Source organism: Capricornis sumatraensis, chromosome 5 (assembly GCF_032405125.1).
Source record: "Capricornis sumatraensis isolate serow.1 chromosome 5, serow.2, whole genome shotgun sequence".
Lineage (NCBI taxonomy): Eukaryota > Metazoa > Chordata > Mammalia > Artiodactyla > Bovidae > Capricornis > Capricornis sumatraensis.
Window position 1 is genome coordinate 45526799 of NC_091073.1, and position 21493 is coordinate 45548291.

General features: G+C 36.8%; 1 protein-coding gene and 1 non-coding gene across 2 annotated transcripts in view; one reads left to right on the plus strand and one right to left on the minus strand.

Annotated features, from left to right (window-relative positions):
- The window catches only part of GNAT3 (G protein subunit alpha transducin 3), a 53103-nt gene extending 43944 nt beyond the window's left edge, over positions 1-9159 (plus strand). Inside the window, exons 6-8 of the mRNA XM_068972641.1 lie at positions 6266-6395; positions 6587-6740; positions 8969-9159. Of these exons, the coding sequence (XP_068828742.1) occupies positions 6266-6395; positions 6587-6740; positions 8969-9159 (475 nt within the window). The remainder of the gene's footprint in view (positions 1-6265; positions 6396-6586; positions 6741-8968) is intronic.
- Positions 9160-17689: 8530 nt separating this feature from the next.
- On the minus strand, positions 17690-17761 carry TRNAC-GCA (transfer RNA cysteine (anticodon GCA)). Its single transcript has one exon. It is a non-coding gene; the product is annotated as a tRNA-Cys (tRNA).
- Positions 17762-21493: the final 3732 nt, after the last annotated feature.

The following is a 21493-nucleotide window of genomic DNA, read 5'->3' on the forward strand; positions in this document are numbered from 1 at the left end:
GGGCACCAGGGAAAGACTTAGTGAAGCTCCTTTGCTAAGACGTGCAGTGGGAACACAGATACGCCTGGTGGCCCCGACTCAGGTAGCCACCTCAGGACCTTATACCTATATTTTTTGTGGGAATCAATTTACAACGTATATAAATGTCAAATCACTAGGTTGTAACATGAAATAGTATAATTTTTTATGTCAACTATACATCAATAGAAAGATAAAATTTAAAAAGTTATACCAATTCTGATATAGTCAAATATGTTGAATACATCCCATTCAACACAAGAGCTTAAAATAAATTTCTACTCAGATTAGATCTTATTTTTCTGTGGTCAAATACATAAAGGATGTCAGGAATTGTTATTTTTCCAAGAGAGTCACATGCTTATAGGATGAGCAAAGACATCTTACAAAAAATTAGCTGCAATAGCATTATAGCTATCCTAGACTATGCAATGACTTTGAAAGTATATAAAGGGCCTATTATTTCATAATAATGTATTCTAATATGAAGTATGAATAATCTTATGTAGTTAAATATTTCTGTGTTCAAGTCCCTTCAGTCATGTCCAACTCTTTGCAATTCTATGGACTGTAGCCCACCTCCATCTATGGGATTCTCCAAGCAAGAACACTGGAGTGGGTTGCCATGCCCTCCTCCATATTTAGCCAATTGTTTAACATAAATTAGTAAAGTTCAATAGTTTTCCAACTGTCTAAAATGGACTATAAAACTCAACTGCTTAGTCAACTGTTTAACATAAAGCCATAAAAGTCTGATGGCTTGCCCTATACTAATACCATGGGCAGTTTAACAAATAATTGATGCTCAATTGTTGCTTAAAACCCTGATCTGTGAATTTTTAGTTACATCATACATGTCAGGCATTTAAACACATTTTAATATTTAAGAATCCTTTCTTAAATATCAGACTTAAGGAAACATGTATTAAGTCAATTAAGCAACAAAAAAAAGAAAAAAGAAAAAAAACTTTTCAAAATGAGAACTGAAAGTTCCATCTAATGTAATCAAAGCTCTAGTTATCTTGACTATTCAGGCAATTAAGGATATTCAAGCCACATCACATATCCATTCACCTCATTAATTGTCCCAGTATATTTAACCAATCCAGATATTCAGTCAGCAAATATACATGTTGTCCTCTGATTTCTATTATTGTTTTTCTCAGAAAAGTGATGATGAAGTGTGTATTTATATTTCTTACATGCTCCACTTTGGGAATCTCCACATTTTTTTCAATGATTATAATGCTTTAGTGTTATCTGCTCATCATATCTGACTCTTTGCAACCCCGTGTAGTATAGCCCACCAGGCTCCTCTATCCATGAAATTCTCCAGGCAAGAACACTGGAATGAGTAGCCATTCCCTTCTCGAAAGTAAGCACCAATTAAAATTTAGAGGATATAAACATGAAAAGATGTAAAAAATAAATTACCACAACAACAGCAAAATAAAATGTAATATCCAAGAGAATCAATATTAAAGCAAAACTCCAGCCACTGATCTGCTTTGCCAATGAGCATTTCAGTTCAGTAACAGCAGATGGCATTAGAAAAAAGGTCAATGCTCCCTGGACCTGTGTCTCTAACATCACTCTGCATAAGGGGAAAAAAAAAAGTTTTATCAAGTGAGTCATAAAATGAGAAGATTATTAGCATGCAATCTAAGATTTTTCAGAAGCCATTTTATCAACATGAATAAAACCTTAAGACTAAGTAATCTTTGTCCTTCCTTCCTTGGGAGGCTGTAAGATACGCTGAGAGAGAGAACCGTGGGCTAAGGATCACTTACATAACTTATACCTCTTATCAACTAAATATTTGACTAAAAAGGAGAATAGCTACTTTTCACACATATGTGTTAATATCAATAGCAAAATTCAGAGAAGATAACTGATCAAAGTCAGGAGATAAACAGATGGTCCATTAAAAGAATGCAACACAACCCTTGGGAAGGGGTAAGTTTTAAAGTTTTGCACTGTTATCTGTTTGGCAACACAAAAAGGTATTTTCTGACCTGGGGAAAGGTGGCTCCACAACAAATATGCTTCTACTCTACTTGGTGAGGATTTGACAGCTAACAGTAGATAGATGTACTTGTTAGGACCTGTAGTCTAAGGAAGTAGACCTAATGAACTTCACAACAAAGCTTAACATTCACAACATAGCTGTCATATATAAAGAACCTAACATGGCACCTGCAGCCTCAAATATCAACTGGATTAATGAGCCTTGGGCAAGCTGTTTAAAGAGATAATTGTACCTATCTTATAACTTTATGGTGAAGTTTAAATAATTGTCGACTAAAAGTTTTAAAGTCTGAATGCATACTTATCATCCTTGCTTCCATAAGAATGTTTACTAAATTTTAAAAATTAAATTTGTTGGCTAATTTTTACATATTATAACCTTTAAGTCAAAACTGTCCTCTTTCTCCATTTATATTGCAAGTCTGAAACTGTAGAGGGTTTGGTAATTAGCAGCACTTACAATAGTCTTTATCCACTCCAGTGTTCTTGCCTGGAGAATCCCAGGGACGGGGGAGCCTGGTGGGCTGCCGTCTATGGGGTCGCACAGAGTTGGACACAACTGAAGTGACTTAGCAGCAGCAGCAGCAGCAATAGTCTTTGAAAGTGAAACTGAAAGTCCCTCAGTCGTGTCCAACTCTTTGCGACCCCATGGACTGTATAGTCCGTGGAATTCTCCAGGCCATGATACTAGAGTGGGTAGCCGTTCCATTCTCCAGGACATCTTCCCAACCCAGAGATCGAACCAGATCTCCCACATTGCAGGTGGATTTTTTATCAGCTGAGCCACAAGGGAAGCCCAAGAATATAGGAGGGGGTAGCCTAACCCTTCTCCAGTGAATCTTCCTAACCCAGGAACCGAATCTGGGTCTCCTGCATTGCAGGTGGATTCTTTACCAGCTGAGCTACCAGGGAACCCCATAATAGTCTTTATTGAGATCAAATTTAAATTTCTAAACCATGTAACTATCGAACTCCTAAACATCGTCTTCAATAATATGAGCAACTTCTCTTTCAATATACTACTAAATGGAGTGATTTTGCATTGGTACACACGTATTTGAGGAATTTTAGTTCTATACGACTGTTCTTTACTGGATTAATATGTCAAATATTAAGCACTAGAGAAGTACAATGTGTGGTACTTCTGATTATCTTCAATAAGTCAGCTGACTAATGTTTAATACCCCAATATAGTTATTACCTTCTGTACAGGTTGGGTGTTCCTTGGTGTTGAATATTTAATATCTTGGGATCAAGCTATTATGAAAGCCCTGTAATTTTTCCTTTGCCTCTAGTCTCTTCCTCATCAAATCTGTCTTCAGATTTGAACTCAAATCAAAGTGACCTAACAGTAAGCACACAAGCAAATGTTAATTCCCTAGTTCAAAATCACCTATGGATTGCCATTGACCGCAATATAAAAACTGATCTTCTCATGTAATAGAAAAGACAGAAAATCTATTTCTGGTCTAACACCTCAGGCTTACTCTCGGGTGCTCAAATCCTTTACTCTTGCTTTTGCTCTTATTGCCTCTATCTGGAACACTCTTTTTGCACACTATCTTCTCTGCAGTTTCTGATCACTCCATTTCACATATGTGCATACACACACAGACCACACACACAACTACCACCACTACAACCAGATCAGAAGATTCTCAAGACTGAAAATCTAACACTTAGAATGTAATAAATGCTCAATATATATTTGCTGACTCAGGCCATAAATTTCAATATTTTACCATAACCTTCACATTCTCCAAAATATAATTGTTTGTCTCAAGCATGCCATGTTCTCTCATTCCTTGATGACTTAGACATGCACTTTGGGTAAAAATCCTCCCTCCGTTTCCTTAACATGGAAACTATTCATTTATTTGCAAGTATTTATTGCATGTTTGGAGAAGGCAATGGCACCCTACTCCAGTACACTTGCCTAGAAAATCCCGTGGATGGAGGAGTCTGGAAGGCTGTAGTCCATGAGGTGGCTAAGAGTCGGACACGACTGAGCGACTTCACTTTCACTTTTCACTTGCATGCATTGGAGAGGGAAATGGCAACCCACTCCAGTGTTCTTGCCTGGAGAATCCCAGGGACAGAGAGCCTGGTAGGAGGCCATCTATGGGGTTGCACAGAGTCGGACACGACTGAAGCGACTTAGCAGCAGCAGTGTAGATAAGGTCCCTGCCCTCATGAGACCACTATTCTATCAGGGAGATGATAACTACGAAACATATGAAAAAATAAATCACAGTCGTTGATTGTGACAATTACTATAAAAGAAATGGAGTGATACAACAGAAAGTAAATGGGCAGCGGAAAGAGTTAACAATTTACAAAGGATGCTCTAGGTGGCTATCTGCAAAATCTCGATATTGATATTAAGACCCGAACATTGAGGAGAAAAACAGTCTTATGGAAGGAAGAACTGAACCATGTTGCCTGGAAGGGAGTTGGACTATGCAAAAGTCCTAAGATAGCAAAAAGTTAGATTTATATTAAAGGAACTGAATGAAAAGCATTGTGATTGGATTGCATTGAAAAGAAGAATGGTAGGAACTAAGCTTGCAAAGATAGGAATGAACAAAAACAGGTAGAACCTTAGAGGTCATCAAAAAATAGTTTGTGTTTGATGCTAAGGGCTTCCCTGGTGGTTCAGTAGTAAAGAATTCACCTGCAATGCAGGAAATCCAGGAGACGTGGATTCAATCCCTGGGTCAGAAGATTCCCTGGAGGAGGACATGGCAACCCACTTTAGTATTCTCATCATGAAAGTCCTATAGACAGAAGTGTCTGGTGGGTTACAGTCCACAGGGTCACAAAGAGTCAGACACAACTGAAGTCACTGAGCATACACTAAGGGGAAAAGAAGCCTTTGAAAAATTGTAAGCGGGAAAGTGGTATAATAAGATTTACATTAGGATAAAATTCTGAGTGCTGTGAGAATTTGTTTTTAGAGCTTTTAGAAACAGGGAGACCAATTAGAACATTTCTATAGTATCCCTGTGAGAAACTGTGGTGGCTTGTACAAGAGAGGAGTTTCAAAGGAGTGGATGAATTAGAAACTGCATTTCACATGTGCACTATATGGAAGGGAAAGAGGGGGATTACAAAGGATTCCTAGCTTCTTTATCGAGTTTCTCTATCCACATTGGTGCTTTTTATCAAAACACAAAACCAGAGGGAGGACCAAATTTTCTAACATTTCCTTTAAGTTTCATGATCACTCAAGATGACTTAAATCATCCTTTGGGCTCGTATTTAACCTTCTATGTTAGTATACATATATATATGGACATGAATCTGAGCAAACTCCAAGAGACAGTGAAGGACTAGGGAGCCTGGCATGCTGCAATCTATGGAGTCACAAAGAGTCAGACATGACTTAGTGACTGAACAACAACAACAAATTAGAATATTTATTAAAAAATATTATAATAATTTATTTTTCTCTTTACAAGACAGCAAGCTCATTGAAGACAGTGACTGTATCTTTTTATCTTTGTGTCAGTAGGCTTAGCACAGGGTCGAGTTCATAGTAGGCAGATGATAATTGTTCAAATGAATGAATGAATGAATGTAGGAGGAGCTCAGCGAACAAGCAAGACTTGTAGCATCAGAACTATGACAACTTTCAACCTTCTCTGGGCTCTAGTAATTTAAGAATACAGATAGTCTTTGATCAAAATCTCTAAGGCCAACAGATATCTTACTAAAACTTCAAACTGCTGTAAATTTCCCAGTTGCTCAAAGTCAGTATGTGAATTATTTTACTCCACCCTGTGTAAATACATGCTAAGTCGCCTCAGTCTGACTCTCTGCGACCCTATGGACTCTAGCCCTTCAGGCTCCTCTGTCCGAGGGGATTCTCCAGGCAAGAATGCTGGAATGGGTTGTCATTCCCTCCTCCAGGGGATCTTTCTAACTCAGGGGTCAAACCCACGCCTCTTACATCTCCAGCATTGTCAGGCGGGTTCTTTACCACTAGCGTCACCTGGGATGCCTGCATGAAAACCAAAAAATAAATAAAAGTTCTCTTCTTCTGTAGTCCTTGAGCTGCAAGTTACCCGAATAAGTCTTACTTCATAATCAATAAAAATTAAAAGACTACCTTTAAACATATGAGAGCATTCATTTATAATTTCAAATGTTCATCTTAATGTAAATTTTGGAGGATATTTGCAAGATTCATTTTTCTGTTATCCTTACTTTTTTAAAGAATGTTTGATGTAGGTGGACAGAGATCTGAAAGAAAGAAGTGGATTCACTGCTTTGAAGGAGTTACATGCATTATATTTTGTGCTGCACTCAGTGCCTACGACATGGTTCTGGTGGAAGATGAAGAAGTGGTAAGTCTAAAAGGAAGACAAGATCGAGATAAAAACTAAGCATTTGTGATTTCCAATAGGACTACCCCATTCCCCAACTCAGTTAAGAACTTCCAAAGACAGATGCTATTTCTAGATCCTTGTTCATAATCCCCACCATTAATATCTTGCAAACAACAATCCCACACATTTTCATCTTTTATATCTAACAGAACAGAATGCATGAAAGCCTTCACCTGTTCAACAGTATCTGTAATCACAAGTACTTTGCAACCACCTCCATTGTCCTGTTTCTCAATAAAAAAGATCTCTTTCAAGAAAAAGTTACCAAAGTGCATCTTAGTATCTGCTTTCCAGAGTATACTGGTAAGATTCTTTTCCTTTAATTCCAAAGTAGTAAATTCTTGTATAGAGATACACTTTTCTATCTGGACCTTGATGTATAATATTTAGGAGTTTTGAGGCTTATGATACTTTTTGAGTCATGTGTATGATCCACATTGGAATGAATTTTACAAATAAAAGAGGAAACCCTCTCTACACTGCCTGCATTAAAGCAAAGCTGTAATGAATAAAGGGGAAGTGGTTAGACCAAACAGGGCTGAGACTCCATATAATGTATCAAATGGCATTGCAAACTATATTATCTTAAAATTATGATAAGTATAAATTTTATTTCAAATTGGCATCTTTTAGATATTTCCCAATGAAACTTTATAATGCTGTACTAGATCTCAGTGACTCTTCAAATTCAGAATTAAGTTTCCGGAGGAAGATCTTGAATCAATTTGAGAATAGTGACAGCTTTTTTTTCCAGTTTTCCTACCTCCTAGAGTTTTAGTACTGACCCTGTTTGCTATTGACTATAAATGTCAGGTTCTCTAGAAGGGTTGTATTTTTTTTGGAGACTGTTTTTTTTTTTTTTTGGTAAATAGTTATATGCTCTGTTGTTAATAAAACTGTGTTAGATGGAGATATTTATGGTTTAAACACAAATATGGGCTTCCCTGGTGGCTCAGTTGGTAAAGAATCCGCCTGCAATGCAGGAGACCTGAGTTCAATCCCTGGGTTGGGAAGATCCCGTGGAGGAGGACATGGCAACCCATTCAGTATTCTTGCCTGGAGCATCCCCAAGGACAGAGGAACCTGATGGGACACAGTCCATGGGGTCGCAAAGAAGTGGACACGACTGAGCGCCTTAGTTCAAGCAAAAGTTATAAATCTAGTTTACCACTTAGATATGTGGGTAGCCCAAATGTGCTAGGGTTGTGGTACTTTGTCAAAATAGCTACTTAGGCTAATCTATAAGGACTGCTTATAGCTTTTTTATTTATAAATATTAATTATATGCTTATATATTTGTCATGTAATTAAGTATAATTACATGAATGTTGTATTGATTGTTACAAATTAAATATAGAATCATAATTAAGCACTTTATGTGTTCCAGTAAGTTATAATCTTAATTTCTTAGAGCAATTTTTAGTTAATAGAAAAAGTGAACAGAAAATAGAGAGTTTTCATATATTTCCTCTCTGGTCAGCTCCCATCGTTTGCCCTATTAAAACACCTTGACTTGGAGTCATACATTTATTTTGTTACAACTGATGAGCAGATATTGATACGTTATTAACCAAAGTCCATGATGATATTTTACATCAGAATAAACTCTGTGTTACACAGTCTGATGGGTAATACCAAACACATGTCAGATACCCAGCATTCTTGTGTTACCCAGAATAGTGTCACTACACTAAAACTCCCTGGGATCTACCTATTCATGTCCTTTTCCTTACCTCCAACCCTTACAACCACTGTTCTTTTCACTATTACTATACTTTTGCCCTCCCCAGAATGTTATATAGCTGGAATCTTACAGTACATGCCTATCACTTTTTCAGTTTCATTCACACAATTTTTTTTTCTCTCTCCTACCTACCTTCAAAGTCCAGCTCAAAAACTACCTCATTATGTATTCCACTCATCTTCAATTTCCGTTCTTTTCTTTTAGTTCATATTAACACACATGCACACACGCATGCACATATTTACAAGCATCGTCTTTGACTTACGTCTAGGCTTTCTTACTCACTTTGTTGTATAAATACGTTAGTTGTTGCTGTTGTTTAGTCACTATGTTATGCCTGACACTTTTGCGACCACAGGAACTGTAGCCTGCCGATCTCCTCTGTCCTTGGGAATTGCCAGGCAAGAATTCTGGAGTGGGTTGCCATTTCCTTCTCTAGGGGATCTTCTCGACTCAGGGATCGAACCCACGTCTTCTGTATTGGTGGGTGGGTTCTTTTTCACTGAGCCACCAGGGGAGGCCTCAAATATGTTAGTAGTTCCACTATATTTTGATGTTTTCATGCAGAGGTTACATTTTAACCACTTGAAACCCTCAGTAGGGTAAGCATAGTTTCCAACACAAAGTAGATTTTCTATAAATCCCTGATAATTAGCCATTGCCATTTTGATGTTTTAACCCTGAGCACATCAAACAGCACACACAGTAAAGTTCTAAAGATTATTTATAATTGTATGCTTTTTAAATGCAATTATGGTTTACTTCTTTAACTTTTTTTTTTAACAAGGTCCAAATACATTTGAAGATGCAGGGAATTACATCAAGAACCAGTTTCTAGACCTGAATTTAAAAAAAGAAGATAAGGAAATTTATTCCCACATGACCTGTGCCACAGACACTCAAAATGTCAAGTTCGTGTTTGATGCAGTTACAGATATAATAATCAAAGAGAATCTGAAAGACTGCGGGCTTTTCTAATTAATGCTTTTTTTCTTCCACTCCTGCTCCTGTACACTTTTCAAGATATAAAAGGTGCTGTGTGATATATTTAGTTTTAATAGATACTAACTTGAATAACTAGTGTTGTAAGGCAAAAATTTTCACACAAACATTTTAATGTATTGTCACCTTTCTTTGGTAAGGTTTATTTGAGGTAGCAAGAATTGGGGGTGTCTGATGCCTTCAGTTCTGAAAACTGATACATTGTGGTAGCACTCTTACTGTACATATCAGTGACACTGAATTTTCTTGGAAGTAAATTCTGCATTGTGGCCTATTTTAGAACAATGGGGGGAAAAAACAATGTCTTCTATATTATTTCCATTGGCCAGAATTTGAGAGGCATTCATTTTTGCTGATAATATATCTGTGCCTATAACCATAGAAACATTCAAAGATGATATATGTGGCATTTTATTGGTCAATTACTCCTTTTCAACCAGTGCAAATGAAATGTTCACTATACATGTACCTCTTGTTGGAGATTATACATGCCAAAGAAATGCATATAATTTTATCTGCTACTTTTCCATAGGAAGGAAAAAATATTAATGCTGAATTTACCTTTAGAATTGAGGATTTCAATAACGTATTTTTGTACCAATCCAACTGTACCAATCCACACACCATGTGTGATCAAGACAGTGTAAGACTGCTCAGGCTGAAGAGTCATCCTAAGGGGAGTACTCCTCTCCCCCATTTTACTTCGGAGCAGCGTGGAACGTTATTACAATTAATGGTTTGAGGACAATACATCGTGACCGCAAGAGAAAAAAAAATAATTAAATATCTTAGCACTAGTGTGTTTTAACTTTGTGAATAAGAAGTAGGAAGTAAGAGTAAATAATTAGGAGATTATTTTAGAAGAGAAACTGAGCTTCTTGTTTGTAGCATATGCTCCTTTCTAATGTTATATGGTATGCTAGTGGTCAAAGCCTACTCTTTAAAAGATTATTTGGTGCATTACCAACACAATCATTATTTATGAACAGAAAAGATGACTTTTGTTTCCCTTTTTTAAAGTGTGCATCAGTTACAACATATATTTTTAAAACATGTCTGATATTTAACTTATCCACTTTTGAAGGTGATATACAGGTCAGGATAGGGGAACAGTGCATAAGATCTATAATTACTCCGAAAAGAGAGCTAATTAGATTAGATAATTGGATGAGATGAAAGGAATATAAATTAAGCAATTTGCCAATAGGTAGCTCTGGTGGATTTAGGTAGTCCTGTCTCAGGGTCACTGCTTCACTGTTCTATAATACATTTCCAACCTAAGCACGTAAGAATGATCCCCATTCAGTGAGTAACCTTGACAAGAGCATTTCTGGCTTTATTTTCAAAAACACAAGGAGTTATCAACAAATATGATCAAATAGAAATGTTATATTAAGAACAATTAATTTGAAATTTCTTTGCAAAATACAAGTTATTAAGGAGCCTAAGATAACAAGGACAAACAATGCACAAGAAATCATTCAGTTCAGGCACTCAATAAATTTTTCTGGCTGAAAACCATTATCTATTAAACAAGTCCACATTTTACTAGGAGCTATATAATGCTTTGAGATTTTAAATTAAGATTACAAATACTATCATTTTATCCACTACTTTGTCTTTTTGTTCTCCTGTTCTACTTTAATCTATTTTTCTCTATCAGTGTGAAGATAATGTTCCAGAAAGTAATTTTTTGAAATAGTATTACTATTATAATTTATATTTTGACTCTGACTTATACTTAGAGTTCCTATTTTAGATAACATAGGTAGAAAGGGTAAGGTCAAAAATGGCCTTTTAAAAATATATAACTCATTTTGATCTTAGCAAAAAATTAATAGACATCATTTATTTATGAAATCTTGTTCTGAGAACTTTAAAAATATATGTTAAACTACTGCTACTACTAAGTCGCTTCAGTCGTGTCTGACTCTGTGCGACCCCATAGACGGCAGCCCACCAGGCTCCCCTGTTCCTGGGATTCTCCAGGCAAGAACACTGGAGTGGGCTGCCATTTCCTTCTCCAATGCAGGAAAGTGAAAGTGAAAGTGAAGTCGCTCAGTCGTCTCCAACTCGTAGCGACCCCATGGACTGTGCCCACCAGGCTCCTCCGTCCATGGGATTTTCCAGGCAAGAGTACTGGAGTGGGGTGCCATTGGAGGTCAGCTGGGTTTATCTTTTTAAAAACTGTTATGTTTCTTCCAATTCTATAATTAAATTAAAAAAAAATTTTCTTCACAAAAGTGGATACAAAGAATTTGAGGTTAAACGAAGTAACAGAATGAGAAACAGGAAGTTATACTTCAGCTAGAAGAAACTCACCTTGAGACTAGAAATGTTACAATTGATTAGACTCAAAACTTCTATTGCAACTGAAAATCCAATATTTTAACTGTATAGTTAGTGTTTTTGCTTTCATACTATCTCAAGGAAGTAGTATTTGTCATTCAAAAATTCAAATGTGATTATAATGATATTTTCCTTTTCTGTTATTTGTGTCTTTTCTTCCTGATTGACAATGTTTTATAACCCTGCTTGTCTTAGATTTTTAATACCCCCAACTCATAACTCTCTAACATATGTCCAATTGTAGACACACTGCACTGCCTCAGAAATCTGGTGTGGGCTTACATCTAATAGGGTCACTAATAACTAGTTCTTGCAGAGTTCTTCCAGAAGCATGAACTGATTTAACAAATAAACTTTTGCCTCTTAGAACTACCTGGAGAGTTAAATGAAGAAGAGTATTAATTGGGTAATATCTTTGTGTCAAAATATAAAAGTTGGCAACTCTATGAAGAAGGTCTATGAAAAGGGGGTTTCAAATTCTGTGAAATCTACAACATAACTTATAGATATCCAATATCCTACTGATTAACAACATTTATAAACAACAGTTTTTGTGTATGTCACAAAAATAGGCTCACTACTTTTATAGGCCGTGAGCCTGTCCTAATACACATTTTCTTACTCAATCCAATAGCCTATTTTAAACACAAAAGGTATTTTTAAATACTCAACAGAGAATTACTCAGGCTTAACATAATCAAACACTATGTATACAAGCGAAAAAAATAATCTTTTCTGTTGACTTAATGTGTTTTCACAGTGCTATGCCACATGTAGAAAGGTTGATAAATGTGTATCTACTAAAAACAAAATATTTGTAAAAACTATAGGAGAATTATGCATTCTCTAACTTGGAATAACTTTAAAAATAGGAGAAATAACAATCTGCCTAAGGGGAGGGTTATAACCATCACTCCTTTGCCTAAGGTAGAGCCAGGATTTACTGGAGAATATAACCAGCTAAGGCCCTCATTCAAAACATTTAGGAATTTTTCTACATTTTTACAATGGCCTATAGCCACTTGGGGGCACACTTATATCATGTGTTTTTCTTCCCAAATGTTGCAAACATAATGAATTTGGATTATTGGTAACGTTAATGACACAGATAATAAAATCCTATTAGTAATCACGGATCATTTTGTGTTTCCAGCTCAGTAGTACATGATAATTTTCTGATAATCATAATATGCACGATCTTAATCAAATTTTTGAGTAATGGCTATTAAAACAGCTTGAAATTTGTTTGATATTATACAGATATTTAGTTTCTTTGCATGCTTTTATTTTCTGCCATTTTCAAACTATTATTAAATCTGAATAACCATTAATTTTGCAAAGTGTATTTTTCCATTAATTTGAATTGTTTCTAAAATCTTGATTAGCTTATAGTGAAAGAATAATTTGAAGCCCAACAATTATGTTTTGTGAATAGTTATTAATTAGATGCTTATTAGTGTGTTATCTTTTCAATAAATCAAAGTAAAATTCCACTCTTCTATAATATTAGCCATTCCATTATTCTTTTTATTACAACTTTTTCTGTACCCACCACTGCAGTAAATCAAGAGGGAAATGAGCGCTCTGTGACATTTTTCTATTAACAGCACTGCCACTCCCAGCACATTTTCCACTAGTAATAGTACAACTGTTATTTTAAGCCACATTTGTCACACTAGTTAAGAAATAAAGAGTCACAAGAAAGAAAAAAGAAATAAAAAGACTCTAATTTACTTCACAAGGACAGTAAGAATCCTGTAATTATTATACCTTTCAGATAAAGAATAATACATGTGACACACAAATATAGTGATTGTTTGAAAGACATTCACATTTTCTCAATTGGTCAGATTAAAACAAACAGCACATATATGGAATGGCAAATCTTTTTTTCAATGTATATTGCTGTGAGTTTTCTGGAAAAAATAAAAAAGGTCAAATATGAAATGCCAGTGTAATATCAAAACCAATGAAAACTGTCTTTTAACATATTAAAAGTCTTACATTGGAGAAAATACTAGATGACTGTACATACAGTTAGCATATGAAATTTCAACACAAAAAGCACCCCATGTAAAACACCAAAGAAAAAGATGATCTATGTGTGATGATCTTACTCAGTTAAAATCTGAATATTTAATGACATTTTTGAAATACTGATGGACAAGTGTACATTTGGGGCTTTCCTGGTTGCTCAGCTGGTAAAGAATCTGCCTCCAATGTGGGAGACCGGGGTTCGATCTCTGGGTTGGAAACATTCCCCTGGAGAAGAGAAAGGTACCCACCTCTGTATTCTGGCCTGGAGAATTCCATGAACTATATAGTCCATGAGGTCGCAGAGAGTCTGACACAACTGAGCGACTTTCACTTTCTTTCAAATGTACATTTATATATTGCATAAACTAAGGAAGACAATTCACCAACAAATGAAGTGATTTTATTTCCCTTGGAGTTAGTCAAGTTATTCATCAGTGAGTCCATTAGTGTTTATTTTCTAGCATATCTGAGACAGAACAACACAAAGAGTAACTTTGTGTTGTTACTCACACATACGATGTGCTCCCCTATAATACCTTCATAATTATCTGTACCTTTTGAACCAAAAGGTAGAAAATTTTATTTAAAAAAAACGCACAAACTACATGGATTACATCTAAAACAGAAAAAAGTACATACTCATTTTGATAATTCTGTTTTTTGGTAAATATAAAAAGAAGCATTGCTTCCTAATCTAAAGCAGCAGCCACACTGTTTTGCTCTAAAGCAGGAGAGGAAGTATCTGGGCAGTTATATTCTAGACCACTACACATGAAGACTTCATTAAACTCAGATTTCAAGAGCAAATTACTCATCAGGCATTTTATCCTGAATCTGAGGCAAAAAGTCCTCTTGAACTACATTTTTCCTTCAAGGATAGGTGATATGGTCACTGTAGGAAACCCTTGGCTGTGCTTGAGAATTGGCATTTAAATCTCAGTTTTGTCACCAATCATCCCCCTGTGAGACATTGAACACAATTTTTTTCCATGTGGCTGCTTTTCTTATCTACAGATGAACAGAGTACATTAAACAATCACCACAAACCAATACACTCTGAGCTTCTGAATCAGCAACATCTTTGAACACTGGTACCAGAGTAAGTTTGTCTTAACTGTGTATTGAAAGAAAACAATAACAGAAAGAGGAATGATATGTAAAGAGTCTTTAATTAGCACTTAAAATGTGACTTAATAAAATATGTGACTTTCTTCTGTTTTCACTGCTCAACTGAGCACTAGACGTGTTATTTAGTCCTGGAAAGAATAGTCTAGCACCTGGCATTGTCCCTAGTTAAGACTTCACCAGGAAGACAACTCATAGTTCAGCCAGGTATAATAGAGCATCCATTACCATCCAAAGAAGCAAAACTGCATTGATTCATGTTTAAAAAAAAAAAGTTAAATACCAATGTAACAGCTTATAAATTTACCAAACACTCAATTACATGCTTAAAATGAATGAACATGTAAATTATCCCTCAAAACAATAATAACTTTTAAAAAGAATAATATGGCACCCATTCTCCCCCATAGTATCTCACATATGTAATGGCATTAATAAGTTTTTAACAAATTAATAAACAATAAGGTCATATCCCCTTAATGACCTCTCTGACTGAAACAGATGAATACTAATCTCCAATATCTCTGTCTACCCTAGGATATAGGTCTGCCCTCCCCACATAGTGGGTTGCTCAAGAGTAATAAATCAGTTCTACTTTTTTAAAATTCCTGAAAGCTTAGATCACTCTCATTCTAAAATACAGTTTCAGGTTAAATCTAGTAGTCAGGGGACAGGCCCTGGTCCTTCACACAGTGGGTCCTTAGCTCTTGCTATTTTGTCGTCTGGACCGCCCGCTCGCACCCCAGGCCTTATGGGCTCCTGCTTATTCTTCAGATTTTAAATCAGTGTTGACATCTTGAGACAGGGGTTCCCAGATCTCAGAGATACAAGTTCACCTGCTTCATACTTGTATAGCTTTTCATAGTAAATCCACTCTTTATACTTTGCTGACATTGACAGTGAAATATTTATGTGTAGGTTTGATATTTGTACACAGTACTGGTGCACCGATATTGATGTGTATTTGTTTCTCCACTTTACTGTCAGTTTCTTGAGGGTGGAGCCAATATGTGGGTTTTCCACAGTTGTGTTTGATGCAAATGGTAGTTGTTCAGTTGTGTCCAATTCTTTGCGACCCCCTGGATTGTAGCCTGCCAGTCTCCTCTGTCATGAAATTCTTATCTAGAAATCAGAAGTATTTTTCCACCTTTATTTTTCTTTACCTAAGATCAGTTTCCTAATCCCTGGATGTATACTTTAACTGCCTTTGGGGACATAATCAGACAAGTAAAACTCAACATTTTAACAATTAAACTCAGGATTTAGTAAGTTTAATTAATCTCAAAAAACTATCCCTCCTCTTGTGATTTCTTGGTTGTTTATTCCAGACCTCAGGCTCTACCTTCTTTCTCTCATGTGTTACCTATCTTAAATTATTCAACAAGTTCTATTATTGCTCTACATCTTAAATATTTCTTTATTTGCTTTTTTTCTATCATCACCACCCCTGTCTAGTTCAAGTCTCTCTCTTGCAGAGATTCCTGGCTCCTTAAACTCTCTGCCCAACATCCATTCCTGCCCCTCCCTGTCTATTCTCCACCCAACTGACAGGATGGACTTTCTGAAATGCAGAACAATTACATTACAGGGCTTCAAATGCTTCCGTGGCTCTCCAGTGTCATAAAGTCCAACTGCCATAACATCGACATGGTCTCCCTGACCTGGTACCTTTTTTCCTCTCTAGCCCATCTTTGCCATTCTTTAGTCTAAATCCACTTGCAAATGTGTTCCCTCCTAAAACACTGTCCTTCTCATCCATTGATTAATTAACTCAACCTTTAGGTTTTGACTTTTTTCAGTTCTCTCCTCACCTGCCAGGTCTTGGCTAACTACTGCTCTATGTGCTTGTTCACCCTATATCTCCTTCTCTGTAAGCCTTATCATGATAAGGAAGGCAAGTAAATTCATGCTCTATTACTCTGTGCGTGCATTTTACCATTTTTAACTCTATCTTAATGTTCCTGGTGGGGTGCTGCTGCTGCTGCTGCTGCTGCTGCTGCTGCTGCTGCTACTAAGTCGCTTCAGTCGTGTCCGACTCTGTGCGACCCCATAGACAGCAGCCCACTAGGCTTCCCCATCCCTGGGATTCTCCAGGCAAGCATACCAGAGTGGCTTGCCATTTCCTTCTCCAATGCATGAAAGTGAAAAGTGAAAGTGAATTCGCTCAGTCGTGTCCGACTCTTAGCGACCCCATGGACTGCAGCCTACCAGGCTCCTCCATCCATGGGGTTTTCCAGGCAAGAGTACTGGAGTGGGGCGCCATTGCCTTCTCCTGGTGGGGTAGGAATAAATAAAAATATCTAAAGAAAATGATATATCATAGTAAAAGAACATCATTTGTTTCTCCTCAATTCAGACTTGCAAAAAGTCTTGAATGCATTTGGCAAAATTTCCGATTGGTAAATCAACATACCAATTTAATATTCTAAACAAATCTACATAAATATGTCAGCAATCTGTTTCCCAAAGCCATTTACCACATCCTATTGGTATCAGTAGGAACAGACATGTTTCTAGAGAAGTCAAACAGATTACTATTGAGAGAAGCTATAGCTAACCCTATCCTAAAGACATCTGAAAGAAAACACCAGTGTTGCCTTTCCTGCCAGCCTGACACCTCTATAAACAGAGACACATCTAAACGTCCTAGAGATTTGAAATGAGATTTTTGATCCAGAGAAGCCATATAAGACATGTAGTTTTTTTTCTTTTTGAAGTTCGGGATAATGAATAACTGAACATTACAAAATCCTATAATAATTAGTCTATTTGTATAAAAAATAAGCTTTAAAGTGTGAGCATTGCCTTAATTGTTCACAAAGGGAGAATTATACCACATAAAGCACTATCTTAGAACAGCAAAATCTGTGTTAGTTGTTCAGTCATGTCCAACTCTTTGCAACCCCTTGGACTGTAGCCCACCAGGTTCCTCTGTCCATGGAATTCTCCAGGCAAGAATACTGGAGTGGGTTGCCTTTCCCTTCTCCAGGGGATCTTCCCAACCCAGGGATCGAACCTGGGTCTCCTGCATTGCAGGCAGATTCTTTACCAACTGAGTCACCAGGGAAGTCCATAAAAACAGCAAAACCCAAAAAAAAAGAATTAATGTTTACAATCTTTGAACATTTCTTTCATAACTTTCAATGATATTTTTAAAAATAATTAGAAGATTTAAATTTACTGCTAATATTTTTCTATTCTTTTTGTTTTTGTTGTTAAATCTCCTCAAGTCTTTCAAAAGCAACATTTATCTCGTAGCAGGACAGACTCTGAATTTTCTCTGTACACAACCACCTTACAAACAAATCATATTTTCATCAAAGTATCAGTCCCTTTTAAAGTTAGTTCTCTCTATACTATAAATAACCCTTACCTGGAACATTCCAGAAGATTATCAAACATACTTGATCAAAGTTCTAGTACAGCTTTTCAGAAAATGCTTACACTTCAAAACTTGCAATGTAACTTGGAGAATTTATAAACAGATCAATGACCCTTTAATATCTACAAATACAAGTAAATAATCTCTATTAGTCATTCAGTCATGTCTGACTCTTTGCAACACCTTGGAATGTAGCCTACCAGGCTCCTCCATCCATGGGATTCTCCAGGCAAGAATACTGGAGTGGATTGCCATTCCCTTCTTCCGGGGATCTTCCTGACCCAGGGATTGAACCTAGGTCTCCTGCTTTGATTCTTTACCAACTGAGCCACCAGGGAAACCCATAAGTAGATAATAGTGGAACTCTTATGTTTTCCATAACTTGAATCTATTATTTTCCTTAAAATTTCTCACATTTAAAAATATTACATAAAAGATACTTCCTTCACAGAGATGCATAAGAATATTGGTGATAGATTTCAGTGGGAAGTCAATAAAGACTAATCTTGATGAGGTTAGTAACTGTGATCTTTGATACAGATTTAGGTATCTGGTAATTTCCATTAATCATATGAGTGTGTATGTATATTTAACAGGAAGAAAGATCATAACATTTTTAGATTTCTTCTAATGTCCTTCCTTAAATTTTTAAATCTATCAAATCTAGTAAATCTTAATTTTTTTTGCTGTAAATTAATTGAGCCAAGTTCCTAAATACAATTGCCTTCATCACCTCATGCTTCATGAAGACCTAACATACCTTTGCTAAATATTGTTTTTAAAATGTTTTTTAAACTATTGAAACCTACCTTTCTTGAACTCACAAATTTAAGCCAACCAGTTGGGAATTTAAAATTTTTCTGATATAATTCATGAGACTTTAAATGATTGCATAGAAAAAAAGCTTAAAGATTCGATAAATTTCTACTGTCTATGGACTGTCTGTGCTGTCTCTCAGTTGTATTTCAATTCTAAAAATGTAAGCTTCGAATTTTAAAGAGATTTGAAGAAGCAAATTCTCCTTCATGCATGATCAGACAAAATGACAAGCAGCTTGCCATCTATTAAACTCACAGGCAATTTGACTGTGAGGCAGGCAATTTGACTTTCTGATGATCAGGTAAAAAAAGTGTTGTGATATTTACCTTCTGAAAGTAATATTTTCACTTTGAAAGTCTTTTTTTTCCCCCTAAGTTAAATCAAGTATTACTCCATGAGAGGCCTATCTTCAAACCCCATCTCAGCAGAGGCCCATCAGATTATTTATATTACATTTGTGAGCTCTGGCCACAAAAAGCCCAGCTGAGCCCACAGCATTTTACAAGTGTTCTAAACCCAGGAGGCAGGCATATCAAACATCCACATACTAATTGTGACATTAATCTCTAGCCATCAGCTGACTAAGGATATCAGAGCTATAATAAAAACATGCTGCAGTTTTAATCACTTCACCAAGTAACCCATGTGGTGCCATATCTTATTTCCATACCAACAAGGAGTGGCAACAAGCAGGAACAGTACAGCCGAGCACAAATTTTGAAAGAGAATCTTACGTTTAGATATGTAAGCTGTGTAAGCAGGGTATGAAAAACTGCCAATTTAGAGCTCAAACAGCATTTATTTTTGATCACCTGTCTGTACAAGAAACTTCTTACTAAACACGATATTTTCAGATCAGTAGAGGATTTGCTCCTTTCAAATTCTGGTATCTTAAACCATAATGAATAATTTAACTATATTATAAATTATTCTGTCTTCTGAGATTGAATATATTCAACATATTTTACCCTTTCCTTAAAGTCCCATAGTTAACATGATACATAATTACTTTATTATACTGTGATAATACTCATTTACAATTTCGGCATGTGGGTTTCTTTTTATTCATTGTCACAGGGACTCATATGTGTGAGAAGATGCTATGAGTCACCAAGAGAAAAGGCGCTTGCTTTTAAGGGCAAACACCCAAGTGAAACCTGCTCTCTAATATGGACAGAACATAAATAGAGAACAATGGTGCCTGAAGGTTCTTTGTCATCTGGGCTGATAACTTAGTTCTGTCCCTGATGAGTTGCATAGTCTGGAATAAGGTTCTTAACGACTCAGTATCCACATTCACACAATGAGGGAAATAATAACAGTTATAGGTAAGAGCGCAGGAATAAATGAGATAATACGTGTGACATGCTTAGAAGAGATGATTGTTTATTAGTAGAGGGGGTAAAAAGCTTAACATGGAGTTGTGAAGCTGCATAGAGATATATTAAGAGGATTCATGGTATAACAGAGCCCTCGGCTGAGAGGGAGGTGGAAGTTTAGGAAATATTTAGAAGTATATCCTGTGAAATGAAAATATCTCCTGCCATATCAATAAGCAAGAAATGTCATAGTCATCAGCAGTTTCTGCCCCCCAAATGTGAACAAGGGCTCCCAAAGTTGTAGTACAGCAGATGCTGCCACTCCCACAAGGTGACTGCTGAACAGCTAGGGGAGTAAGAAGCCACCATCTGCCACTCCTTAAGGTCAACAAGGAAACAGGATTTGGCCCAGATAGCTGAGTGAAGGGAAAGTCACTCAGTCCTGTCTGACTCTTTGCAACCCCATGGATTATACAGTCTGTGGAATTCTCCAGGCCAGAATACTGGAATGGGTAACCTTTCCCTTCTCCAGGGGATCCTAACCCGGGAATTGAACTCAAGTCTCTGACATTGCAGGCTGATTCTTTACCACCTGAGCCACAAGGGAAGCCCAAGAATAATGGAGTGGGTAGCCTATTTCTTCTCCAGGGGATCTTCCTGACCCAGGATCACACCAGCGTCTCCTGCATTGCAGATGCATTCTTTACCAACTGAGCTATGAGGGAGATAGCTCAGAGAGCTGAGATGCATATGAAAGGAATGAATTCAGTGAGGCCAGAGGCTTGCGTCTTCCTATATGCTGCTGCTGCTAGCACTGTATATATCTTCCTGTATGTGCAATGCTAAACGCCTTAATTTGATCCTGATCTTTGCTGTTCAGACTTGCTGCTCCCTTTGCTGCAAACTTGTATATGGCCTGACTACCCCTCCTGCTTCCTTGGAGCAGTTTTCTCAGAGCTACAGAGATGCTGTCCCCTGGGCTCTGAGTCCTAAATATTCTGTCAACTACAAACTGGCACTTGCCAAGAGCACTGCCAAAGACTGAACGAAAAGGACATTTGCCATCTGCCTCTGAGGAGACTGAACCCTGTGCTGCTGCAGCTGCTGACAGTCAACACCCCTTGAGGGAGTTCAGGGTGGAGTGAGGCACTCTGTGCTCCAGGCAATCTGGTGAGGCAGTTCTTTAGATAGATGTTTTTAGGAACTGATTTTATGATCTCAACCCCCTGTATCTCCTCATATCTAGAAAAGCCCTAAATCCCTTCGTGGTGACATCAGA